This window comes from Eptatretus burgeri, chromosome 17 (assembly GCF_056783735.1).
Source record: "Eptatretus burgeri isolate ZD-2024b chromosome 17, Ebu_testis_v1, whole genome shotgun sequence".
Classification (NCBI taxonomy): Eukaryota; Metazoa; Chordata; class Myxini; order Myxiniformes; family Myxinidae; genus Eptatretus; species Eptatretus burgeri.
Window position 1 is genome coordinate 22,303,872 of NC_140977.1, and position 27,882 is coordinate 22,331,753.

Here is a 27,882-nt window from a genome sequence, read left to right on the forward strand (position 1 = left end):
CCTGTGTCTTTAAAGTGATCAGATTAAAGTAATAACGTAAATATTCACTCTATTGTGGTATTAATTTTTTAACTTTCTTTCCTATTTTCAAAGGTATATAAATAATTATATTATGGAAGAATTAAAGACCAACACATAAATCAAGTTTCAAAGCCCATAAATGGTACCATTTTATTAACTATAACAAAAATAACTAACATATCATATATATATATATATATATATAGTAACAGCAACATATTTATATTAATCTCCATCAGACTCGGACTCAGCGCACGCCTTGTCTGCCGGAGATGAAGTCTGGGGCCTCATTAGACCGCTGAGCAAGGACTGGTCCGTGCTGGTGCCATGGAGGCCGAAGCTGCTCCCACCACTGAATCCCGAGAGGCTCAGTCTGTTCCCCAATGCAGGGGTGCGGAGGGCCGGGAGCAAGTCGTGGTCCCCGAATATGTTGCTGGTGCTGGGGATAGTAGGAGCAGAGGTGGGGCGGGCAGGCTGCTGATGCTGCTGCGGCTGCTGTTGAGGCGACTGGGTCTGGAGACACAAGAAAAAATGCACATTAAATAAAGGTTCTATATAAATAGTACATTTCTGAAATAAAATCTTGTATGTTTTACATAGAATCATAATTTACTGAGTTAATTTCTTTATAAATTTCTGAAATAAAATATTTTATGTTTTACATAGAATCCTGATTTGATGAGTTTATTTCTTTATAATAACTTACCAGCATTTGGGTGAAGGTCTGCTGCCGCAAATACCCTGGCGGTTGCTGCTGCTGTTGTTGGTATTGGAACTGCAGCTGGGGCTGGAACTGCTGGGAAGGGTGCTGGAACTGGCCCTGGAATGAGAACTGGGAGGCCGCGGGCTGGGGCGGGTACATGGCAGGTGGAGCTGGGGTTGGAGCCGGACACTGCTGACTCGTACTTTGCCCCTCATCTCTTGGCTGGTATCGCTGGGAGAGGGCCAGGGTTTCAGTCTGGAATTGTCGGAACATCTCCTTCGGGCAGTTGCGCACCACCGTCTGGAGCCAGCTGCCCCACGCCTCTCGCTCATCTGGTTTTCTGCTTGCGGACTCTTCCAACTGGGGGGAAAGAGAAAACAAAAAGGAAAATTATCATAACTGTTTCAATCCAAATTTCAAAAAACATAAGACTTATGACACATGACATTAAAAAGTACAGTTTAGGTTATCATTAAATCAGTTATAATTTACCTTTTTCTCTGTTTCCCGGTCCCGTCTCCAGTTCGCCATCAGCATCTCGTGGAGGAGCTCCCCTACTCCGGGAGTGGTCTTTGCGGCCTTCTTCCTGCTCATCCTGGTGCCCGCCCTGTTCCTGCTACTGTGGTGACTGTCGGCACTGCTCCCCCTCTTCCGACGTTCAGACCCTCTGTCATGGTCGTCATTGTCGTGTGCTACAGAGTCGTGTGCCTCAGAGTCGTGTGCCGCAGAGTCGTCCCCCACATCTTCATCTTCCTCGTCCTCCACAGGAACCTGAAGCATAGGCAGAGAAAAGTGAATATTAGGAACATGCAACACTCAGGATGTTCTGTCAGGGACTGAAAAGAAGAGGATCATTTGCACACAAACAAATTCAATGCCAATGCTTACCCTTCCCAACTCCTGTCCCTGGGTCCGCGGCTGAATCACCTCATCGAGAAAGGCCAAGTTCCGCAGCTTCCACTGCTGTAGGCTAGTTAACTTTGAGGATGCTTGGCCCGACTTCACTGCAGAACCGGCCCGGTTCTTGAGTTTGCCGTAGGCAGAACGTAGGTTTTTGAACCTCCTCTTGATCTTCTCCACTGCAAACAAAAAATAATCACATTAGAATGTGTCAGAGGAAGGTGAATATTATGTATTTACACAATTGAGGATTTTTTTCATGATACTTGGACAATTGACAATGAGTGGGGCAACTTAGCATAACAATTGTGCATTTTGTGAGGAAAGCACCAAATTTGGCACACGAGTAGCTTATCATATTATGAACAGATTTGGATATTGGGCCATCTCAAAATTTTTGATGGCAGTGGAAAATGGCTGCCACAGCCATCAGCGGCTGAATTTGAGATGGCCCAATATCCAAATCTGTTCATAAATCTGTTAAATATTTGTTATGCTATATTTAGCTAAGTTGCCCCACTAAATGAAAATACAATACAAATCAGTATTTTAAGAATTACAGAAATGAGGAAATGGGGAAAGTACTGATAGTGGCAACTATGTACCAGGATTAATTTCACAACTCACCAGTCCACTTGATCTCCTTGGCAAGCTCAGCCAGTTCCGCCTCCTTCAGCTTGGTGTTGCAGTACTTCTCATGTCTGAGGTTGTAAAAGTAGGGATGGGCCTCGTAAAATTTGACAATGCGCTGGAGAGCGGGAGACTCATCCTCATCCTCATCCTCTCCATCAGGGTCGTGGTCCTGCTCAGGCTGGGTGTCTGGCACCTGTTCTGGCTCCATGAATGGCTGGTCCTCTTGCTCATCCTCAGGGACTGGGTTGGTCTTTTTCTTGGCACCTTTCCCCTTGTCCTTGGTTGATCGCTTCTTTGGAGGCATGGTGATGTGTCTGGTCTGAGCTGCTGGTGAAATGTGATGATGTGTGTGGCAAACACCTTTACTCCGATCTCTAGCGGTAGCGCACGGTGGATGCACAGTCGACGCAGACTGCCACAGGGGCCATACGTAGGACGCACGGCGGGCGTAGGGGAACCGTGCCTTGACCCTGCATTGCCCGCAGGTAGTCACACAGACCGCAAGGCCACCATACGGTGAACACAGAGACGCCTTAGAACGACCCTACGGCGACTGTGGAAATAGTGCGGCCGCCGTAATTTTTTGGGGGTTGGCAAAATTCATTTTTCATTGATAAGAGCCTACGGCAGCCGCACGAATAACGCAAGCCCACCGTACGCCCTACGTACAGTCGACGTGGAACACATCTACGTCATGGCTACGGCTTGTCGAATTGCTACGGCCAAGCTAGAAATGAAAAAAAAGTTATAACTCCGCGCAGGCCTTGCATTTTCAAAATCAGACGGGGCTGATAAATCAGCCTCGTCATGTGGGGTTTGGGGGCTGATTTTAAAATTGCTTCAAAATCTTGTGAATTAGTTTTTGTAAATTGTTTTAACATGTGGTCCAAATTGACCAATGTCCGTACAAACTGAACTGCCAAAGAATCTGAATAAACTGAGCCTAATCCTAACTATGTAATTTCAAAATGTACCTTAAACGGCCCTTCTTAGGGCCAAACACAAAGTTCTGAGAAACAGAACTTTCTGCTCAAGCACAGTACTTTCCCTCAATCCTTTTCATTAAAAAGTATTAGAACGAAGTTGTCTTTGTTGTTGTGGATTATTACCTGTAATGACAAATGTTCTGACAATTTGCATGAATGATGTGCCGGTACAATACATTACATGTATGCCATTGAACTGGGACCATTCAAGTATTATGTACACAAGTCCAACCCATTTCTCCCCCTGGACTAACCCACTGTGTTCAACATATACATGGGGATAAATCTTGACTTTTCACTGCCATTACCTTGTCATGAAGGTTGTACTTGAATGTCCACACCTGGATCCACCAGTAACAGTAATAATGTCAAAAGATTTATTCTCGAAACAAATTTAAAACTTTATTCGCTGCAAAGCTGGATGACCAAAAAAAAAAAATCTGAACAGTCGCAAATTTAATGAGTTTATTGATGCATTTCTGTCTCAACAAAACTAATTTATCTGCAAGTATCTCTCTCTCTCCAGTCCAATAACATAACAGATACATGTGTTCAGTACATTCTGCCAAATACTAATTAACTTTAGTAGGTTTAGTTATGATGTAAATCTTCAGGAAGAAACCCCCAAAAGTCACTATCATCAGACTCATCAGATAATTGTGAAAGAGATTCATCCCCTGAGCTACCTGAAGATAACTCCAACACAACAGTATTCTCATCTGTGGAGATGGCTTCAACCACGTCATTGTCCGTTTCTCGCATCCAAAAGGAGACCAATGCTGTTGAACAAAGGTGTTTTGTTTTGCCATACAGGTAATCTTAGCTTTTTTATTATTTTTTATTTTATTTTTTTCACAGCTTAATTTTACGGGGCCAATAAAAAGACCCCTTGAAAATCGACCACCGGGTCGATCACGGGGGCGAGGCCGATCGGCCCCGTCAAAATGCAAGCCATGCCGCGCTATAATTCCACGGAGACCTCCACGGCCTGTAAAAGATAGCCATACGCCCTAGGGCCACCCTGAGGCCACTTCAGAAACTCTGCGGCCGCCGCACGTTTCTGTCAATTCAGGGGGGGGGGGGTACGGCCGCCGTATCCTAGCCGTAGAGCAAATGTGACCGAGTCATAAGTACATGTTGCCAGTTAGGCCTTAGTTATTTTATAACTTGGTTTACGGATCCGCCGACGGTATATTTGCCGAAATGAAATATAAATATAAAAACACATTTTTAGCCTTTTATATTTATACATTTTCCACTGAAGGTGCAAAGTTTCAAAACCTGAAATGTAAACCTTGGCATTTATATTCAAAATATAATTTCGTGCGCGCACCAAAATGCCGAGTCACCTTTAACCAAACTGCGCAGTTGAACTGCGCAGTATTCTTCGTTCATGGCATCTGAGCAGTGGTTCAGATTGACTGTGGTTTCTGAGGCGAAAGTGATTGTTAAGAAGTATGTCAGCAGTATAAATTTGAGTGACTGTATTGGTGATTTAATCACGCAACATCTTGACGACGAATATTCTGGCCGAACGATTGCATGAATTCAGTGCAGCAGTAGGGATGATTCGCAGGCGACTCTCGATCGTGCCGATTTTGTTTCCATCGAAAGTTGGACACCGCTGTTCGTATTGAAAGATTTCGGTGCCAAGTACGTCAAAGTTTCCCTGCGAGATGCTGATATTCAGCTTTCAACGGACCAGAAATCAGCCTTTGATGTGCTCATGGGGATGGGGAGACGGTACGATCAGATGCCGACTGAAAAGTAAGAGCTCGTTATGGCTGTGATTGACCGTTTTGAGTGTGTTGACTCCGAGTAGACACCTTTTTTAATCATATCCAGCACTATGCACTGGTGTGCACGCTCACATCTACGACTTGGAGAGTAATTTTCTCAGCATTGTTTCCATTTGTTTGATGATCCAACAGGTTTCTATAAGAAAAATATGCCAGACTATATTGCAAAAACAAGTTTTAATCCTCATTAATTGTTTTTCACATCAGATGATACAGTGAACATGGGCATCCTGCATTTGAATGGTCTTCCATCTTCTATGTTTTCTTAGATCCTCCTGGTCCGGGATTTATATATTCCCCCCTCCCCCCACTTACCCTTGTCTTTTCCATGGAACATCCGAAAAAAATCATAAAAATATATAACTTCTAAAAATTGAAATTATATTTATATTTATATTTCGACCGACCGACCCTACATTTTAGCTGAAGAACTGCGTAAACCAAGTTATAAAATAACTAAGGCCTTAGGGTCCCGACCCTAGTCTAATGGGTAAAGAAATGTTCCTGCACTGTGGAGTTATTTTAATAGTCAGGTTTTCTTTTTGTTTATTTTTACACCACCGACATCAACACCGACGACACCGCATCACCCTCACCCTCACTTCGCTTCCTTCACCACGCTCTGGTCTACGTCAGGGGTGGGCGGAGCCCTTGCAGAAACATGTTGCTCAACTTCCCGTGTGAGGGGCGGGCCTTTGGAAGAAGGCGGAGTTCGGGGAGGAGCCACGCGGCGGCCCTCGACCAATCGGCGTGCAACGGGTGGGGTGACCGTCGCTCGGCCAATCGGACTTCTTCGACTGTGTGAGGGGCGGTCCTTTGGAAGAAGGCTGAGTTTGGGGAGGAGCCATGCGGCGGCCCTCGACCAATCGGTGTGCAGCGGGTGGGGTGACCGCCACTCAGCCAATCCGGGCCCGCAACAGGAGGAACGGGGGCCGCATGACGTCACCACGCCCCCAGGCCAATCGAGGGGTTTGCCGCCCGTTTTGGCCAGTGAGAGGGACAGTGAGGATTTTTGCGCCAAAACTGGCCAGTGAGAGAGACAAAGAGCGATGTTGTGCGCCAAAACCAGCCAGTGAGAGAGGGAGGGTCACGAGGAGGCGCCCCCCCCCCTCTGAAGCGGGGGGTATAATTATAGGCGCGGTCTGCATGTTCGCGCGTGAGAGTTCTGGGTCTGGCGCGGTCTGCGCGTTCGTGTGGTGGTTGAGTGGCTCTCCTGTCGTTCTGGTTCTAGTTGGAGTGGTTCCCCTGTCGTTCTGCGCGTTGTTCTGCGCATTCGCGCGTGGTTCTCCGGCTATCCTGGTCGCGCACGAGCTCTGGGAAGCGTCTACGGACGGAGGGTCTTCTCCCGCCAGCCCTCGCCCTGCCGGCTTTGCAAGCTTGGATCCTTCGGATCGTGCAAGGGGTCCAGTTCGGCCCCGATGACCTGGTCCTTGAAGACCGCACGAGGCGGGCAGGTCCAAGTTAGGACTCAATAAAGACCAACTGGTCCGGTCATTTTGGGGGTATTTGTGTGTGCGTGTGCGTCTGGGGCCCTGTCTTCAAGTAGAGTGATATAAAAAAAAAACCCTGTCTTCAAGTCAAAAAGAATTATGATGTTGCATAAAAGTGCTTTTGATATATATATATATATATATATATATATATATATATATATATATATATATATATATATATATATATATATATATATATATATATATATATTTGTATTTTCATTTCTCATAATCGGTTTAGCTCTGCTCTTGCGTGCTTCCCCTTCATTTCCCCAATTGCATATAAATAAACCCCGTTTGTTCAATGGTTTCAGCTCGTTCGTGTCCATTCTTGCATTGACTGAGCATGTCGCGTGTGAGGGATTAGCTGGCCATTGCCATTGTAACAGGATAATTCGGACCGACAGTTCTCGGCGATTAAACCGCTCGGAATCGCACACAGAACGAGCGCGCTAAGCGGCTCGTTTCCGTACGAGTTCCGTCGAGGGTGTGAAGACTCGCTAGATCACCACGTGGTCTCTAGGTATTTTTAAGATTTGGCAAATAACCCTGTACCACGTGGTGGAAACATTGACCCTTCACGGTCCAAAACAAGGACTCGTCGACTCCGGACTTATCTGGGGCGACGATCTGAATTCCGGGCGATCGGTCGAGCCGACTTGCGGCTCCATCCAGCGGACGGACCGTGGCCGACGTCCCGGCCCCGCAACAATATTTCGTCCCAGTACTGCTAACCTGGAGGTTTTTGGAAGTGTCAACGAGGCGATTTGTGTTCTGCAGTGTTCAAGTATATCATTCAATTGAAATAAACAAAAATTTTAAAGGCTGTAGAAAAACAACAAAAATCTATTTTCGGAAGTTTACCACTGTTGATGCATCGTCTTTTACACCACCTTATTTAACACGTTACTTTAGTTATCCATCCTTGGTCTTTGTGTTCTTTACGACATCCCTAAAACAGTAAGTTTCCTGCTTGGAATGATTTTCAAATTCGTTTGGCTGCCAGACAGACTAAAATAAGTCTGTCTGGCAGTGTACATGTGCGATCTGGACGAATTCAGAGCCAAAGTATTCCTAAGGTACAGGTTAGTGTTCCAATTCTTGTTCAAATATAACAATCAAGTAGTTCCTCGATCATCGACTGATATCTGTAGACAGACAAAGAGAGAGTGAACCAATTGCCTGATCCTGATTTGTGCAGGATGTAAAAAATACATCCCTCTCAGCACCAAGTGTAATGAAAGTTCTCCAAAAGTGCAGAGGTGATTATAACAAACAAATGAAAGCGTATCTTCGTGATTCATATAAAAGAATAGCTTCACCAGTTCAAGCCATCCAAACTGTAGTGTCCGATAAGGACCAGTTACGGGCATTAATATTCCCAACAGAAATGAATTCCTGAAATTGTGCCAGCATGCTGCTGCTTACCGTGAGATGAGCTGCAAGAGTGAGACACTGTAAATGTGAGACTCGGGGGAGCACTGGATGCTCCGGATGCTTATCAGAAAAAAATAAATCAGAGTTGGTTATGAATCGGGGAAAAAGGAAGGAAGCAGGGGATTAGAAATGCCACAGTCAAGAAGGAAAGTGGTTGTCAGACAAGCAGGCTACAAAATGGTGTGAGAACATTGACAACAACAGTGCAGGTAGATGGAAACGGCAACAAATGAAGAACCAAAGAACAAGGATGTCCTAGAACCTAGATAATGATAAAACATTAGAATGTGAAGTTTGTGTGTTTTGGCACCCTATAGCTTGTGAGTGAATCAGTGGATGAAGAATCTTGGTGTACTCATAAAGCATTGAAAACAAAATTCAACTTGCAATGTTACTGCAACAAGTGTAACCTGACATTTGTGAAAGTAATGACATCCATCACAAGGTTACATGAAGAGAAAAAACGGCTTAACAAGAAGGATAGTGAGGTAGATGCCAGGGATGATGTGAGTTCTGAGAAAATGGAGAAAGTTTCAAGGAAATTAGACAGTGTGGATAAGACCATGGACAGTCACAGACAACATATTCGAGGGAATACGTGAAGAGTCGTAAGAAAGAGAAAGAAGAAGGAATGATATAGTCATTTTTGGTCTGCAAGAATCTTCAAGTTATAAGGTAGAAGAAAAAAAGAATTATGATGTTGCGTCTTTCGAGGTTGCCTGACAAGGACTAGATATTGATATAGAATCTGTGGGTGAAGGCAGGACCAGGAGGTGAGGAGCAAAACTGAATGAGTAGTATTGTTTGGAGCCATGGGGACAAGATCTGCTGTGGAGCCCTGAAGAAGACGGAACACTTGTTCAGGGCCGTCCCACAGGGCGGGATGGCCCGGAGGATGGCCACGCCCAGAAACAGCAGGCGGTCCTAGAGCTCACAAGGTTCGTGGCTGCACTCCACACTGGAGCTGAGCTTTACACACAGTGACATCATCATTTTGCGCTCTCTTTGCCTTCCGAGGAAGAGACGTCCCTCTCATCTCACCTCCTTCATCGCCATTTCCACAACTCCATCGCTCCCTGAGATACACTCTACCCACACAGCGCCGACCGCATGACCACACCACTGTGGTCAAGCCACAACCAGCTCATGCCAGCCACAAGCCCTTATCTGTCCCCTTGTTCATCGTGTGCGAGTCTGGTAAATGGCTCCATTTGGGGAGTAAGCTCTATGTATTTATTTTCTATTGTACACAAGTTTGGTTTTTCGTGCCTCACCTCCCCCATTTGTTGTTCCAATGCGCCAGACCTGTCTGGGTTCTGTTGTCTTGTCTATCCCCATGTCGTATTTCAATATAATAAACCTTTTCATTCAAAGATACATTTTCCCGCATTTTGCCTCCTTCATGTCGCACCAAGTTGGCCTTGGCTTGGAATGATCCTTGTGGTTTGTAAATGGAAAAAAATAGTTAATTGAATGCAGTGTGAAGTTGGTAAGCTCGGCAATCTTCAGGAATAGCAAAATCTCCTGACATAATGGGTGACGTTGACGAGACAATATGTTGGAGCCTCATGAGGATCACATGAGCCTCATGAGGAGGCTTGAAAAAAAGGTGAGACCGAATACCGTTGTGCTCTGTGGGGATCCCACAGGAGCTGAATTGGTGAGAGTCAGGCAGACTGACTGACTGACTGATGGGAGAGCAAGAACAGGATTGGGAGCAAAGTACGGGCTAAATTTAACGGGAAGCAATTGCAATTGACGACTGTTTAGTATAGACACTGCCTGGAAGGTAATGAAAGGTAATGGCAAACCACTTATATACATGCCAAGAAAACAATCATGATCAGAAATCTAAGAGATTAAGCTATGGTGCTGGATGATCCCCCAGGTTTGAAAGCACCCAAATGGCTGCTGGGGAAGAGTAAAGTGTTTTGATGAGTAGGACTGGCTTTTCCTCTCTTCCTCCTCAATCCTTTTCCTCTTCTCTGTCCAATCATGCCACCAGAAGGGATGAAAACTGATGATCAAAAGAGAGAGCAGGCTAGGCACCATATGCAAGCCAGAAGAGCAAATGTGGCAGAAACGGCAGCTGAACAAGAATGTGAGAGAGCTAGAAAAAGAAAGTGCTGAGAAGATAACGACTACAGATCTCGAGAAAATTCTGCTGCTAAAGAATGAATGCAGGCATGTCGACATTCCATTACGATGCAAGAACAGGCTCAAAACACTGTACGTAGACAAATGTCTCGCGATAATGCTTCCATTTGAGCTCACGAACAGGCTTGAGATAATGCCTGAAGAGAATCCCATCGGGCCAATCCAAAAGAGACGGTCAGAACAAGCCTTTCAATCTCATAAGCAGGTCCAGAACAAGACTTTAAAGTCAGTGGGAAGGAAGGATGTTGGCAGTGATGGGACTTGAAATGCCCAATCACATTTCCTGTCACTGGGGACAGGTACACTTTTGCTTGTGCCTGATAAGCCTGTACATGTATGAAACAAGAAGCTACGGTAAGAAAAATCAAAAGCTGTCATACTTCGGACACATCATGCATGCAGAAGAAGAAAGCCTGGAGAAGTCAACTGTGCCGCGTGTGGTTTAAAGAAGAAGAGGAAGAGTCAGACCATGTATGTGCTGGACGGGAGGGTAAAGGCTGCGACGAAGCAGTCTCTGCCAGAGCTTCAGGAATAAGTGCAGGATAGGGATGCTTGGAGAAATCTGATCCTGAATGTCACCAAAGTCAGCCACAAATTGATGGAACTAGATAACTGGATAATAATTATAATCTCAGATCATCCCCCATCCAAAGCCACAATCTTTTCTACTCCCATTAACCCACCACCCCTTTCCCCTGCCACCCTTGCCCACCCGTTTCCAAATTTCCAGTTTTTAATTCCTGAGAGTTTGCTTCTGTATCCATCTGGTCCGCGCCATGTTTCCTCCCCCACCCCATATTCTATATTTGTCCAAATCTCCTATTTTATTCCTCAACCCTGCTGTTGGTGTGTTTCCGCCTTCTCCTAATATTGTTCCTTTTGTTTAGTTATGCCCAAATCCATTCTAGTATGTGTTCAAGCTCTTCCAGGAGCCTTGAATTTGTGTATGAAAAACTGGTGTCAGGACAAATGCTACTCTGGAAAAATTCTAACTTTAATTAAACTGGAGATTGATAGGAACAAAGATGTGCCTTTCTCATTCTTCCCTTTTCTGGCTTGCCAGAATTTGGAATGTATGGAAAATGAATGAAGTGTATATTTGCTGGTAAATGATGAATGAGTAAATGGAAACTAAATTTTACATTTGTGGTTTATGGTGTGAATTATTTTGGAGAGAACAGCACTCCTACTGGAAGGGAGATAGAGGGGCTAGGAATTTTGACTTTATAACTCTGAAGCTGTTGGTCAAATAGGGCATGCTGAGATTTATAATGGGAATAGTAGGGAGAGTAGTGCCCCAGTAAAAGGGTAGAGATTGGGGTGTTGCCAGAGAGTTGGAGGGAGTTAAAAGAGAATTATGCCCTGAGCCCTGGGTGCCCGAACGGCTTTGGCCGCAGAATGCCAGAGGCATGGGAATGGAGAAATTCATGGGTACTTTGGTACCTGGGAAGAGGACATGAAGCAATGAGTGCCAAGGAGCACAAGACAAGGGTGTCAAAGGAGGGCCTTGATAATGTGTTTGTTAAGTACGTAGTTGGTGAGATCCTTAAGATAGCCCCAGGGGCTCAGGTGCACTAGTCGGATATATCCAGACAAGGAGGCTTGAAATGGGGTCACACCTCCCATCCAACTTCATTGTGCAATGTACCCAGGAAGAAGGTGGTGAATGATGAGGGCCATTACCCAGGGTCTTGAAACAGTGACCAGCATGCTCATCAGGGGATCAGGTGTCATTATGTCAGTTTTGAGAGTAAGAAACAGATGATGGGACTGTTTACAATTTACATGGTCGATTAGATAGGTTCTCTCCTCCGCACCATATAAAGAGTGTATCACAGGCAGAGTTGGTGTATGGGTAAATGGGTTTGTAAGTATCGTGGAAAAAATTCCCAAAATTAAGCTTTAGAAAATTTCAGGTTCAACACCCTCCTTGCCAATGACCTGCACGGGTACGTCTCTCACCAGCTTTCAAACATTCGTATACACATCCTGCAGACCAAGTGAAGCCTGCCGTCCTACCTGCTGCCAGCCGTTTCCACCAGCCAAGAACTCGAGAAAAACTGCAGTCATTGTGACAGATATAACTGATATGAGGTCTTGAATTATTTATTGAAATAACTTTGTTGTTTGAAATTTGAGCTTTGTAATGAACCATGTGACCAAATGGACAGTGGTTCCACTATTCACTTGTACAGGATCTCATCCAAAGTTGGTGTTGGCGAGTGTATCACTGTGGAATCAGGTTGCAGGATTTTGAATGGGCTGTGAACGATTTGTGCGGCATGATGAACTCTCTTGCCTGCACATATCCTATCACATGATTGGACAGACCTAAACTTTGCTTTCGAATACGATTTCCACAGCGTGCTTTTAGACTTTTCCAAATTTAGCTTCACATGTCCGATCAAACCTGAGTAAAGACCAGAAATACAAATACAGAAAATTTGAGTATTTTAAGCATAACTGATATCCAAAAATACACCCGTGCAGGAGTGACGGTCATCTTTGCGAGAAATAATAGGAGTCACAAACCGAGAGTTAATGAATACCAAGCACGAGAACGACCTTTACAAGCATGAGTTCCTGTTACTAGGGTGTAGTGTTCTCGGATCAGGAGGGATTTTTGGCCAACTTTGAAGTCACGTGACGCAAAAACGAAAGCGAATATCGAAAATCCGGCCCGACCAAATCTAGATATTGTCCCATAGATTCATATGCCACAATCAAATTCAAGATAACTTAAGAAATGTAGGAGGAGATAGATTTTGAAAATCGTCATTTTGCAACTACATGAAGCAGTTTTCGCAAAATTCAAAGTCACGTGACGTGTACGTATTCGAAGATATCGGTATTCTTTCGAATGGACATGAAAGACAAGGTCAGCTGCTATGCAATGACACCATTCACTAACTTTTACCATGCCCAGAAGAGAATATATAGCCTCCTGAAGGTAGGGCAGTGTTTGCAAACTTTGAAGTCACGTGACATGAAAACGAAAGCGAAATTCGAAAATCTGTCCTGACCAAATTTAGATATTGTCCCATACATTCATATGCCACAATCAAATTCAAGATCGCTTGAGAAATGTAGGAGATAGATTTTGAAAATCGTCATTTTCGCATTTTTTGCCAACTTTGAAGTCACGTGACACGAAAACGAAAGCGAATATCGAAAATCCGGCCCAACCAAATTTAGATATTGTCCCATAGATTCATATGCTACAATCAAATTCAAGATCGCTTGAGAAATGGCGGAGGAGATAGAATTTGAAAATCGTCATTTTCGCAACCTCACAGGCCTTGTGACCTTGACCTTCGGTGACCTTGAAAGTCAAACCATCGTGTACGTCTCATTGACCTCTATAAGGATCACTAATGACCAGATCTCCCGCTTCAACTTCATTGTGAACGGACGGACGGACGGACGGACGGACAGATCGAAGGACATCGACACCCATATTATTAGGTCATGCTCGAAGAGATGACATAAAAAGGACAAATTAAACAAGTAGGACATAAACACCATGTGACGTGTTCTCTACAGAGCTCAGCTTACCTTTCAGCAGGTGAGCAGCTTTGCTGGACTCCATGGGTGGAGAATGGCACGGTTCCTGCTTTACATGCTCATCGCTCAATGAATCCTGGGAAGTCTGAAAAAAGTTACTTTGGAAAGTTTCCACCTTCACCAGATGAGCTTCAACTGCAAACCATGGAACAGTTATTCGTCACTCTAAGAAGTAAATGTAACATTGTTGTTCACGTTGAAATATAACAGGAAGATTGTTGTTGGTGTCGTTCCAACCTTTGTCACTTGAGCAGTAATCATCCACGAACTCGGGGTCCACCTTCATCTCCACAATGGAATCTTAAAACAAAAACATCGCATTCAAACTCAAAGCAAGTAGTACTGAGGAAGAGTTAAAAAAGAGACGACTAAGGTAGTTTGGGCATGTGGCGAGAAAGACAGAAGACTAGTCTATCAAGAAAGTCACCAGTTTAGTAGTTGAGGGGAAAAGGCCAAGCAGTAGACTGAAAAAGACCTGGAAGGGGGTGATCAGTAAAGACCTGCAGTTGTTTGGGTTAATGGAGGAGGATGCTTTAGACAGGTATAAGTGGAGGGGGCCATCAGCCGACAGACCCCCTAATAAGGGGAAATGGTGGTTAAATGAGTAGTTGTCATAGTAATTCGCTATTCAAGTTCAAGTTTATGGAGCATTTCAAAACAAAGTCATCATCACAATAGATGTCCAGCTCGGCTGGCAAGTGACCTGCATTATGCAAATTTGACCAGTTTTTTTTTTGTTTTACCAAAAACCCATGGACCCGTTTCAGTGAAGTCAAAACCCGGATCGGACAGAAAGTATGAACAATTTCAAAACAGCGATGTTTCGCTTCAATTCCAATCGCAAGGATTCACACACAGACTGACAATACCTGGAGTGACCTGTGGCCGATATGCAAGGTACCGCTCGAGTCTATTGGCTGTATGGCATCATGAGCTTCACCCAACCAAAGGCCATGTCGCCACCGATGAGGTTTCCGTGCACAGCAGCCTCATGTCGCACATATTGTCGTATCTGCATTCCAATTCACTCTTCTACTTCTTACTGTGATATTTATTGTCACTTTCGAGTATTTTCAATTGAAGGATTCCATTCAGATTGTTTTCATCCAGATATAGATCAGGTGTCCACAAATTATCGTTCCAAATTCAGATGATAATAAAATAAAAATAAACCAATGTCACCCGCAGGGTGACCCGTATCTTGCCAAAAGGTGACCACGTGTGACTTCTTTAAGGTCACACTGAGGTGAACAGAGCTGCTATCCACCAGGAGCGACTCCTTGAGGAATATCTGCTTACGAGAGATTCCGATGAGAATCGTTCTACAGAGTAACCATGAAAAATATGTTTGCCTCATAACGTCACCAAATGACGTCATAATGTCTCAAGCTGGACATATCTAGAAAGCACTCATCGAGGTGTTCAATTTGAGGTACTACACGATATGGTTCCTAAAACTTGAAAATTTGACCTTGGGGTCAAATATGTTTGACCTCAGGCGCTAACCATGAAGGTCAAGGCCAATCGCCATCAAAAACTAATCAGCTGAGCGCCAGACCATATACTACATTCCCATAAAGTTTGGAGACTATTCGATTAAAATTACTCAAAAAATAATGGTTTCGTCGACTCCCTGATTTGCGACAAAGTGACCTTGACCTTCAAAATTTTATGCGCTGAAAGGGACCTCTATAGGCCTCTGATATGCGAAGTTACAAAAATTTCCAATGATAACTGTGCTCTGCAGAGTGATTTATACGTGATTACAGACAAAAAAAAAACAAAACAAAAAAACATATGAAGGTCAAGGCCAATCGCCACCAAAAATTAATCAGCTGAGCGCCAGACCATGAACTATATTCCCATGAAGTTTGAAGACGATCCGATCAAAATTACTCAAAAAATAAGGGTTTCGTCGACTCCCCTGATTTGCGACAAAGTGACCTTGACCTTTGACCTTGACCTTCAAAATTGTGCGCTGAAAGGGACCTCTATAGGCCTCTGATATGCGGTTACAAAAATTTCCAATGATAACTGTGCTCTGCAGAATTTTTTATATGTGATTACAGACAACCAAAAAAATAAAAAAAATAATAAAAAAAACATGCAAGCTGACTAACATATCTTGCAAAAACTTCGTTTTGGCAAGATGAAAATAAATAAATAGAGGCAATACCCCTGGGCAAAGTTCACCTGGTGGAATAATGATACTGAGGAGGAAGTCAACGTGGGATGGAATCAGCAAAACGTAACAAATGAACCAATGTTATCGCAAATACCTATTTTGGGGAGCAAGCCTCCCACACCCCCCCCCCCGCAAGTCCCCTTAGACCCCAACTTTTTTATATAGCGTTAACAAACTGGTACATCACGGGTGATGAAGGTTGTGGTGATGTTTCATCAAAATTGCATGTGTAATTTCTGAGAAGAAAGCAAATACCTATTTTGGGGGAAACTCGTCGACCCCGTTCGGGCCAGATTTTTTGTCATGCCGTGAACAAACTTTGATAGATACAGGGTGATGAAGGTTGTAGTGAAGTTTCATCGAAATTGTGTGTGTAGTTTCAGAGAAGAAGTTGCAAGTGTTTGTGGACAGATGGACAGACGGACAGACAGACGACGTACCATCCCATAAAGCTCCCCAGAACTAAGTTCCAGGTGAGCTAATGAATGAAATGGGATACAATGATGCAGTTTGATACATGTGAAAGAACATTTCTCAGTTTTATTGTCAAGATCATCATTTGGTCTCCATAAACCAGGTAGCACTGCTCTTCCTTGTAGGGACACCATTTGTAGCAAAGGTGATATTGTTACGAATCTGGAAGCCTTGTGCACACAGACAGCCATCCACGTAGCTTAATTATTTCAATAAGTGTGTGTTTCTAGTTAGGGCCCCCTACTTGTGTCTAATGGGAATTACATTTACATGCGCTGCAAATTTATTTTGATTGATTTTTAGGATTTTTATAACAACCACAACACCGATGACATCTGCCTTCGCTTCCTTCCACCATCCTCCACCGGAACCATTGCACGCATGTGTGTCAGCACGTACGTGAGCGGAGTTCAGGAAGACCTGACGTCTCTCTCGCCCAATACGGGGGGTGCGAGCGAGGTGGCCGTGCAGAGCGGGCTCCAAGAGAAGCAAAGCCTCTTCGGGGGGGGGGGGTAGTAAATCGAGACGCACCGACATTCCCCCCGACCAATCATGGAGAGACGACGGATTTCCCCGGTGAATGAGGTGCGCGGAGGGGTGAGACGCGTTCCCCCCGCCCCGACGGGGGGCGAGAAGAAATAGATGGGATGGCGCGGTGTTGCTGGTCTTCTGGTCGTCTCGTCGCTGGCGCTTCTTTTGGTCTCGTGTCCCTGCTGGTCCTCTGGCTCTCGTCTCGTCGCTGGCTCTGGCCTCGTCGTGTGCAGGAGGGTGTGTGGGAGCCTGACGCTGTCCTCCGTACCCAGTGCTTGCAGCGGCATTAAGCTGCGGGTTCGAGTCTCGCCGATCCAGGATGTCGAAGACCGCACGAGGCAGGAAGGTCCATTTCATTTATTTTGAGTGTGCATCTGTCTGTGGGCCCGTCTTTAAGTAGGAACTGTTAAGTGCTTTTTGCCTTGTACATACTGCATTTCTTATAGTCGGATAACTCTGCCCTTTATGTGTTCCTTCCCCACCTATTGTAAATAAATATCCATTTGTTGAATGTATCAGCTCGTTTCTGTGTTTTCTTCATTGGTTTAACACGGTGCATGTTGGGTGATTAAAAAGGCCGTTGCTGCTGTGGAAGTAAATTTGCACCGACGAGACCTCGGTAACCATCCGCTCAGGTTACGCACGGGTCAAGCACGGAAACGACTCGTCCCGTTCGAGCCCCATCAAAGGTGTGAATACTCGGTCGTTCGCCACATGGGCCTCTAGGTATTTTGAAGTTTGGCAAATAACCCTGTGCCCATGCGGTTGATTTATTGATGATTCACGGTCCTGCAAGGCAGTGGTTCTCAACCTTTTGGAGCCGCGACCCCCCAAAAAATTTAAGTTGGGGTTCGCGATCCCCCTCCCGACTCACACTTGAAACACAATGCAGTGACGTCACGGAGCGCATAAAAAAAAATCAACAGTGCCTGGAGCACATTGGTCAACGCCAAGGTACTGCCAGCTGTTAAAACTAAACAGAACTAAACTAAACTAAACTGGCATCACAAATTAATGACTTACACTCTGATGTATAACAGTAAAAACAGCCAGCCACATTCATAAAAAAGGCTTCCATAATTGCAAAGAGCGGTATGTAGCCTATTTATGCACGGGACACAGACTGGAAGATTGAGCGACCCTCTGCTGCAGACAGTGGCTCGAGGTTCTTGCTGGCGAGGGCCTCTCTGTGAATAATGCAATGAGTGAATTTGACATGCGGTGCCACTTCCAAAACTTTAGCTTTCAGTCCCCTTCTTGTCCCTGCATGGCGCCAGCTCCATCTGTACACACAGAGATGCAATTTTCCCAACTTAGCCCCTCCTCGCACATTTTACTGTCCAGTTTGTTAAAAATGTCACGACCTGTGCAAGTTCCTTCAAGTGTCGAGCAAAACAACATATCCTCGTACATTTTCCTCTCGTAGCTGTATCTTGCAAAAACAAGCAACTGTGCATCACTGGAAACATCCGTTGTTTCGTCAATTTGGAGAGAAAATCTTCCACTTTTCTTCACTCGGTCAATGAGCTGCTCTTTAATGTTGTTGACCATTTCACTAGACAGTGGAATAGTCTCAAGTGTGCTAGCTATTTTTTCACCATGCATAGCTCTGGTCATTGCAATCGCTGCTGGGCAGATCAGGCTCTCTGCAATAGTATGGGACTTTTTGGATTGAGCAACCAGGTATGCCACTTCATATGAAGCCAACAGGGCTTTGACAGGGATTGCAGAGTGCTCACGTACAGTCGTCTTTTGGCTCTGTAGATCTCCCTCCTTATGACGAAAAGAATCTAATGGTTTGTCAATGTAGGATGGGTGTTTGGTTTGTAAATGCCTCTTCAATTTCACTGGTTTCAAACTTTCGTGAGCAAGCACTTCTGAACATAGAACACACTGTGGATATTCCACTTCATTTTTGGCTAGGCATGTGAATCCGTACTGCAGAAAGTCAGTCTGATATTTCCGACGCTTGTTGGAGGCCAAATCTGCCACCGGCACCTTACGTTTTTCAGTTGAACTTGTAACAGTTGGCCCACCTTCACATGTGTCGTCTTGGTCCACATCTTGAGCTGGCAGATGTTTTTTGACAAGCCACCGATCCATATTCAGCCACCTTGCAGTAGTTAGCTTGCGCTAACATCGACTTTCAGCACCCGCCACTGTGCTGCGCGCGCGCTCTCTCTCTCTCTAGCACTCACACACACACACACACACACACACACACACACACACACACACACACACACACACACACACACACACACACACACACACATTAATTTCACTTTCTGCTCAAATCTGTTTCATAATGACTACATTATAACATTGGTATGGGAGATTTAATTGAAAAATCATTTTCAAAAAAATATTTCTGAATTTCTTTATTATATATTTGTTTGTTTATTTGTTTTGACAACCTTCCCGCGACCCCCGAAAACAATCTTGTGACCCCCAGGTTGAGAACCATTGCTGTAAGGGACCCGTATCTTCGGAGTTATCCAAAGGTAACAATCTGAATTCCGGGTGTTCAGCGGAGTCGACTCTGCTGCTCCAACTAGTGGTCGTGCCCGTCGCCAATACCCGGTCCACAACAATATCACATGTCACAGGCAACATCTGGAAACAAAAAAACAGTCAATAAAGCTCTGAGTTTGAATCTGGGAGGTCAGTGGTTTGAACTTTCCTTCAGTCATTACTTCCCCCATCAGTAATTGCAAAGGCTTTAAAGATGGTATGTGCTGCTGCCTTACTTGGTGCTCAGCATTTAAAAAGGACAGAGCACGGACACATCCATAGGTCAGTAATAATAGTGCAGGCTTTGATGGGCCTGTGGCATCCTCTGACGTCAAAGGACCTAGAAAGCGAACTCGTATTGTTTATTATTAGCTCACATGCAATGTAGTTCCGGGGAGCTTATGGAATGGCACCTCGTCCTTCCAACAGTCCATAAATACTTGCAACTTCTCTGAAACTACACAAGCAATTTCAATGAAAGTTTTCCACAACTCTCATCACCCTGTATGTACCAAAGTTTGTTCACGGCATTAAAAAATAATAATAATAATAATAATAATAATAATAATAATAATAAAAATAAAACCAGGCCCCAAGGGGAGTCTATAGGGGTTGTCCCCCAAAATAGGTGTCTGCTTTCTTCTTCGAAATGGCACATATTTCCGATGAAATTTGCCCACCACCTTTACACCCATGAGGTACTAACATTTGTTCGTGACATTAAAAAACAAAAAAAAAAAATCAGTATCTAAGGGGATATATCGGGGGGGGGGGTTGCCCCCCAAAATATTGTTACAGATTTCAGAATCCGGTCTGATGAATGCATCCACACATCCAGGTCCTCAGACAGTTATTTCCTTAAATGAATGTTCAGATTCACCCCATCCCCATGTCTAATGGGATCTTAAATGTGATGCGTTGAGAAGGGTGAAGAATCGGTCCCCTCTCTTATGGGAATTTTTTTTTCTTTAAGACAGACACGTTCACACATATTTATTTTGTGAGCGCCGACGCCCGCCTTTTTTGGAGCGCACGGGATGTCATGGTAACGGTGCGCAAGTGGGGCGGGGTGAGCTTGGGGGGACTCTGCACCCGCCGAGACGGGCCACAGATATACAGTGGGGAGAACAAGTATTTGATACACTGCCGATTTTGCAGGTTTCCCCACTTACAAAGCACGTAGAGGTCTGTAATTTTTATCATAGGTACACTTCAACTGTGAAAGACGGAATCTAAAATAAAAATTCTGAAAATCACATTGTATCATTTTTAAATAATTAATTTTCACTTTATTGCATGAAATAAGTATTTGATCACCTACCAACCAGTAAGAATTCCGGCTCTCACAGACCTGTTAGTTTTGTCTTTAAGAAGCCCTCCCATTCTCCACTCATTACCTGCATTAACTGCACCAGTTTGAACTCATTATCTGCATAAAAGACAGCTGTCCACACTCAATCAATCAGACTCCAACCTCACCAAAATGGGCAAGACCAGAGAGCTGTCTAAGGACATCAGGGACAAAATTGTAGACTTGCACAAGGCTGGGATGGGCTACAGGACAATAGGCAAGCAGCTTCGTGAGAAGGCAACAACTGTTGGCACAATTATTAGAAAATGGAAGAAGTTCAAGATAACAGTCACACTCCCTCAGTCTGGGGCTCCATACAAGATCTCACCTCGTGGAGCCTCAATGATCATGAGAGGTGAGGGATCAGCCCAGAACTACACGGCAGGACCCGGTCAATGACCTGAAGAGAGCTGGGACCACAGTATCAAAGAAACCCATAATTAACGCACTACGCTGTCATGGATTAAAATCCTGCAGCGCACGCAAGGTCCCTCTGCTCAAGCCAGCGCATGTCCAGGCCCGTCTGAAGTTTGCCAATGACCATCTGGATGATCCAGAGGAGGAATGGGAGAAGGTCATGTGGTCTGACGAGACCAAAATAGAGCTTTTTGGTTTAAACTCCACTCGCCGTGTTTGGAGGAAGAAGAAGGATGAGTACAACCCCAACAACACCATCCCAACCGTGAAGCATGGTGGTGGAAACATCATTCTTTGGGGATGCTTTTCTGCAAAGGGGACAGGACGACTGCACCGTATTGAGGGAAGGATGGATGGGCCATGTATCGCGAGATCTTGGCCAACAACCTCCTTCCCTCAACAAGAGCATTGAAGATGGGGCGTGGCTGGGTCTTCCAGCATGACAACGACCCGAAACACACAGCCAGGGCAACTAAGGAGTGGCTCCGTAAGAAGCATCTCAAGGTCCTGGAGTGGCCGAGCCAGTCTCCAGACCTGAACCCAATGGAAAATCTTTGGAGGGAGCTAAAAGTCTGTGTTGCCCAGCAACAGCCCCGAAACCTGAAGGATCTGGAGAAGATCTGTATGGAGGAGTGGGCCAAAATCCCTGCTGCAGTCTGTGCAAACCTGGTTAAGAGCTACAGGAAACGTCTGATCTCTGTAATTGCAAACAAAGGTTTCTGTACCAAATATTAAGTTCTGTTTTTCTGATGTATCAAATACTTATTTCATGCAATAAAATGCAAATTAATTATTTAAAAATCATACAATGTGATTTTCAGGATTTTTGTTTAAGATTCCGTCTTTCACAGTTGAAGTGTACCTATTATGAAAACTACAGACCTCTACGTGCTTTGTAAGTGGGAAAACCTGCAAAATCGACAGTGTATCAAATATTCGTTCTCCCCACTGTAACTCAAGGGGGAGCACTCGGTAGAGTGAAAACCTCTGCCGCCAATAGTGCTGGGTCACTTAAGTGAACCTGATGTCCTATTCATTGTAGGTCAAAACGGATCAGACTCTACTGAACCACGATTGAATAAACTAAACTAGATCGACGCAGATGTAGAAATGCCAAAAAAAAAATATCGGAATTTTTTTGAAAAAAAAAAGTTGCAAAATTTCTGTTTTTTTTCTCTAACATATATTTTTGGGTTGTAAATCACTTAAAACATGTAGAAATGCAAAAATATATTCAAATATTTTTTTCAAAATGGCCACCACAGCGGCCATATTGGACTTTGGACCAAGTCCAAAATCTAATGGCATGATCCTTGGACCATACCTAATCCCCCCACCAAGTTTTGTCAAAATCCGTCCAGGAGTTTTTCCAAAATACTGTGCACAAACAAACAAACAAACAAACAGACAGGGGTGAAAACAGTAACCTCCATCCATCTTCGATGACAGAGGTTAAAAATAATTGGAGGTCCTTTCTGAGGGAGCAGAAAGCAGAAGCGAGAGAGGAAGCACGCGAGAAGTGAGCAAGAAGCGGGTGTAAGCGTGCGAGGGAAGAAGCGAGTGTGTAAGCATGCGAGGAGAGAAGCAAGCGAGAAGCGAGCATGAAGCGGGTGAAGCGCACAAGGGAAGAACCGAGTGTGTAAGTGCACAAAAGAGAGAAAGAAAGCGAGAGTTGAAGTGCGCTAGGGAAGAATCGAGCCAAAGAGGAAGCGTGCAAGCGAGGAAGCGTGCAAGCCCGCAAGTGAGCAAGCGAGTGTGTGGTGCACGTGCGGGTGTCTGACCAGCGCCGACAATGAGACAATTCGTCCTTTCCAGTGCTTGAGCAAGCGAGCGCATGGTGCGCGTGTGGGTGTGAGCAGTGCCGGCAACGAGTGAGGCGTGGGTCAGTCACCGACGGACCTTGTGGGCCACTGGACGTCACCAGTTTCGTGAAGTGTGAGGGGCTGCCCGTGTCGCAGCACCAGGGTGTGGACCCGCGACGGACGATCTCGGTGCCCTCCCAGACGTCGACTGGCGTTCAAGGCTGTTGGCGAGTGCGTGCACAGCGGGGCTGGGTGCTGGCGATGAACGTGACACGCACGCACACATTTCAGGACATTTTTCACTTCACGGAAGACTAACTCTGGTGAGCGAGATGACTCTTCTCCTCCTCCCCCCCCCCCCCCCGAATGATATGCTGGATACCCTTGTCTGTGTTTACCTGTAAGTAAGTCAACCCCCGATAAGCATCTGCTCTCTGTCTCTTTCCTGACATTTTGATTGATTTTGCCTGAGTAATTATTCATTTTGATTGCTTTGAAATTTATTCAATTATTTACCTCAGGAAATAAAAGTTCTTTATATTTATTTATTTCCTTATTAATAATTCATTTGTTGACTTCCAACCTGTCCGTATTTGTCCTTTCCTTCCATTGGTATAGCATTGTCCGAACTTTGACAGACTGGGAGGTAATTACCATAGATTTGACCAAAAATAGTCGGCACGCACCAGCGGTTAAAACGCTCGGCCACCCGAATTAAAATCTAATCGAGATAACATTGGTGCTTTGCCGAGGGCGCGCTCCCCGCTCAGATAAGTAACAACGTGACCTCTAGTTAAACGGCATAATTAGATGGTGGACACTGGAACTCGTGGCTAACTGGGTGGCGTTCGTGGTTTTAAAACAACCCACTGTACCACAAGGTTAATTGTGAGCGGTGGCCCCAGGTCCAGCTCTTCCAAGGACAACCAGGGATTAATCCCCCTGAGTGACAAGCTGGTGTCTCGGTACCCGTGGCCGCAACAATATTATATGCTTTGTTCTCCGAAACCACAGACACAATTTTGATGAAACTTGACCACAACCTTCATCACCCGTGATGGACCAAAGTTTGTTTCCAACATCAATAAAAATGATTATTATTATTAAATATCAGGGTCTAAGGGGGTATTGGGGAGGGGGGGGTATTTTCTATAAGAGTAATAGCTCCTCAAATAGATATTTTCTATAAGATTGGTTCATTGGTACATTTTGCTGATTCTGTCCCACATAGATTTCCGCCTCAGTATTATTGTTCTTCCAGGTGAGCGCCCAGGGGTATTGTCCCCATTTTTAGTCAGTTCGGAAGGAATTGACTTATAAAATGGGGGTCCATGTCCGTAGATCCGTCCGTCCGTCTGTCCGCAATCAACCTTTTGATCATTATTCTGCAACCTGTGGTCAGAATGACTTGAAACTCAGAAGGATGATACTTGGGGAGATGACACAGAACCTCCCATAATAAAATTTCAGATTTGTCACCAATTGACTTAGTTAATTAGTCAAATCAATTAGTCTTCAAAGTCCTAAAACTCGTAAACTATTCATAGTCATTGCCTCTGGTTTGGTATAATGGTTCTATGGAACAATGTCTGCAGCTTGTCTGAGCGTTTTTTCCGAATTTTTGTCCAGGAGGAAAGATAATGATTCTTGATGAGTATGAAGTTCATTGGGGCAGGAATGAAAATAATGAACGTTAATGAATACATCCAATATTGATGAAGTCGGAACTGACCAGGGCCCATGGGCTGCATTTTTAATATTGTCACCACAATCACAGAGTTTGAAGTTTTTTTTACTTCGAACCACCTTGTCATTCATTAATAGACAATAATCGACTATCTCTGCATTCTGGTGTATTTTGTGTCACTGACAAACTCTCTAATTAGAGCGTTTTTAACCATCTTTGGTAAAAAAAAAAAAAATCTATCTATAATTCCAGCAATGTGTGTGTGTGTATGTGTGTGACCGCTGTTTCTCGACAACCACTGGTCCGATCTAATTGAAAATTGCCAGGTATATTGCTGGGGACCTGAGTCTGTGCCTTCTCAAGGTTTGATATTAATCCGTCAAGTGGTTCCCAAGTTATGGCCATTTATTTACCAAACCAATGACAGGACACGTTGCTGCGTAGGCGTGGCCGTTGGGGAAGAGATCCTCAGCCGCGTTCCCAATTATGGGTTACAACGTACGGACTTCTGGATAGTGATGACTTCCCGTATTCTATAATTTCTCGATTTATGTGCATTTATAAACACAATGCCCCAATCCAGTCGTCGTTTACGAGAGCGAGGGAACGGCCTGTGTAGTTGTTTGAAAGTTTATTTATTTATTTATTTTGCACGTACGGCCATGCACGTACGGGCACGCGAGAGCGAAGGAACGGCCTGTGTAGTTGTTTGAAAGTTTATTTATTTTTTGCACGTACGGCCACGCACGTATGGGCACGCGAGAGCGAAGGAACGGCCTGTGCGGTTGTTGTTTCTGGCACGCGGTTTGAAGGTTTTTTGTTTTTTTTTGCACGCAAGGCCACGCACTAGTAATAACAATTAAAATAAAGCCCGATTTCTCGTCCGACCAACGAGCCACTTATGGTCCAGCAAACTCCTGAAGATATCGATTTGAAACAGACTTGATCTCCGTTGGTCAATATTTGATCTCCCGAAACATAGACAAAGGAAATGGTGATTTTGTGCACCTGTACCTGCACCGCATCACCACTTCAACAACAAAGTTCCATCGTTAATTGGATGACTCCTGGGGATGCAAGACATTCTTGCAAGTTGAAACCTTCCAGATCCTAAATACACTCTCCTTGGAAAACTTGTGGTTTGTAAAATGCATTGAGGAGCTATCTACAAATTAGGTACGCACAAATGGGAGAATGTTTAAGCTTCCAAACAAACCCCACGATTTCCATTCCTTCCTCACTTCACAGCACGGGAACTAAAAAGTAGCACGATGTGCACGGAACGGCACCTACCGGGTGCAGACTCGTTGTCCTCTGGCGGAGCGACCCGAGACCCATGGTCCGCGGGAGAACTTCCGAGACCGACCGAGCTTCTCCCGTCAGAGCCGTCCTGGACCTGAGGACTCGCTCTGTGCCCGTCGCTGGAGATATCTCCGTTCATAGTACACGGTACAGTAGTGTACGTAGTCATTTAGCACAGTCGCGCACAGTTCAATGCAGCCGAAGAACAACGTGTGCGAGGGGAGATCGCGCGACGCGAGATCGCGCGACGCGCTGTGAAGCGATCTCCAAAATGAGTTCATCCAACAATTCCAATCCGCAGATTCGTCACACAGCTTGCGCGCTGCGAAGCGATCTCCAAAATAAGTTGATCCAACAATTCCAATCCGCAGATTCTTCACACAGCTTGCGCACTGTGAAGCGATCTCCAAAATAAGTTCATCCAACAATTCCAATCCGCAGATTCGTCACATAGCTCCAGTGAGGTAACTTAAAAAGCATTCCGGGTTTATAGTTTCAAAAACCAAAAACGAACACGAATTCTCCATGGAACCCCCAAGCGACCCAAGGCTCGTTTTCTGAAGCTTTTCTCACCAATCTGGGAAAACCATGACGACGCAGGCGGAGGAGCGCGTTGCCATGGTGACTGTTTGCGGCGTCCTGACACGAGCAGACTCAGGTGGAGGGAGGGGAAGGGAAGGTAACACATTTCGACGCTCTTCGACCGGGTTCAGAGACTGGGATCTCGGGTGGGTTCAGTTATTAAACAGCTTGCTAGCGCTTGCCAAGCCAGCCGTTCCGTATCAACGTTTTCCAATGGAGCGCTTAAGCCGCTTGGTATGGAACTCCACGTCTGATCATGATGAAAATTTTTGAGTGTCATCTCGGGATAATATGGTCCACAAAAAAATTTGATGACTACATCGGTCACGTCATTTGGCATCCATATTGTTTTGTGTTTTTTTAAACCTTCAAAAATCTCTGAAATGGCTGAACCGGTTATCACTGCCAGCATTTATAAAGTGTCAGTTCTAATTATGTGTCATTAATTATACTAGTGCGGGCCCGTAGGTGCAACTTCGTGCCTGCAGTATCAGGTCCCCAGCATCAATTGTGACGTCATATCAAACGAAGAAGAAGAATTGTGACGCCATCTCTCTCTTGCCCCCCCCTCTCTCCCCCTCCTCTGTCCCCGCTCCTCTCTCGCCCCCATCTCTCCCTCCCCTCACTCGCACCTTCTCTCTCCCCTCTCTCTCGCCCCTCTGTAAATTGTGACGTCATGTCAAACGAAGAAGAAGAAGAATTGTGACGCCCCTCTCTCTCACCCCCCTTTCGTCCTCCTCTCTCGCCCCCCTCTTTCCCCCTCTCTTGAATTGTGACGCCCCCTCTCTCTCGCCTATCTATAATTATAGATAGATAATCTATATAACTCTCCTCCCCTCTCTCTCCCCCTTTCTCACACCTCCTCTCTCCCCCTCTCTTGAATTGTGATGCCCCCTCTCTCGCACCTCCTCTCTCCCCCTCTCTTGAATTGTGATGCCCCCTCTCTCGCACCTCCTCTCTCCCCCTCTCCTGAATTATGATGCCCCCTCTCTCTCGCCGATCTATAATTATAGATAGATAATCTATATAACTCTCCTCCCCTCTCGCCCCCCTCTCTTGCACCTCCTCTCTCCCCCTCTCTTGAATTGTGATGCCCCCCTCTCCCCCCCCTCTATCAAACACACAGACATTAATATTAATATTAAGACACACAGACATTAATATCAAACCTTGAAAAGGCACATCCGCGGGTCCCCAGCAATATTCCTGGCAAGTTTCAATCGTGCAAAATAAATAATAAATAAATAAACTAAATGTGACGTCATTCGTGACGTCAAAGCACCGTGTCCTGTCATTGGTCGACAGATAAATGTCCGTAACTTGGGAACCGCTTGTCCGATTGAT

At 45.0% G+C, this 27,882-nt stretch overlaps 2 protein-coding genes and 1 non-coding gene across 5 annotated transcripts in view; 1 reads left to right on the plus strand and 2 right to left on the minus strand.

The window, feature by feature from the left end:
- Nucleotides 1-140: 140 nt before the first annotated feature.
- Nucleotides 141-26,210, minus strand: LOC147009528 (uncharacterized). 3 transcript variants are annotated; one of them, XM_085861281.1, is made up of 8 exons: nucleotides 25,948-26,209; nucleotides 13,931-13,993; nucleotides 13,685-13,828; nucleotides 2,252-2,581; nucleotides 1,613-1,803; nucleotides 1,217-1,495; nucleotides 728-1,084; nucleotides 141-534 (listed from the first exon to the last, which is right to left on the minus strand). In XM_085861281.1, the coding sequence occupies exons 1-8, from the start codon at nucleotides 26,123-26,125 to the stop codon at nucleotides 247-249; spliced, it is 1,830 nt and encodes a 609-aa protein (XP_085717407.1). In that variant the 5' UTR covers nucleotides 26,126-26,209; the 3' UTR covers nucleotides 141-246. The 3 variants fall into 3 exon arrangements, with proteins under 3 accessions (XP_085717407.1, XP_085717406.1, XP_085717408.1); XM_085861280.1 differs by having other exon boundaries at nucleotides 2,252-2,584; XM_085861282.1 differs by lacking the exon at nucleotides 2,252-2,581 and having other exon boundaries at nucleotides 25,948-26,210.
- On the plus strand, nucleotides 12,214-12,285 carry LOC147009529 (small nucleolar RNA SNORD36). The gene has a single exon (XR_015053115.1). It is a non-coding gene; the product is annotated as a small nucleolar RNA SNORD36 (small nucleolar RNA).
- The window catches only part of LOC147009530 (uncharacterized), a 51,002-nt gene continuing 37,119 nt past the window's right edge, over nucleotides 14,000-27,882 (minus strand). Inside the window, exons 6-7 of the mRNA XM_085861278.1 lie at nucleotides 18,920-19,499; nucleotides 14,000-18,166 (exon numbers count right to left, since the gene is read on the minus strand). The gene's annotated coding sequence lies outside the window, so the exon portion shown is untranslated. The remainder of the gene's footprint in view (nucleotides 18,167-18,919; nucleotides 19,500-27,882) is intronic.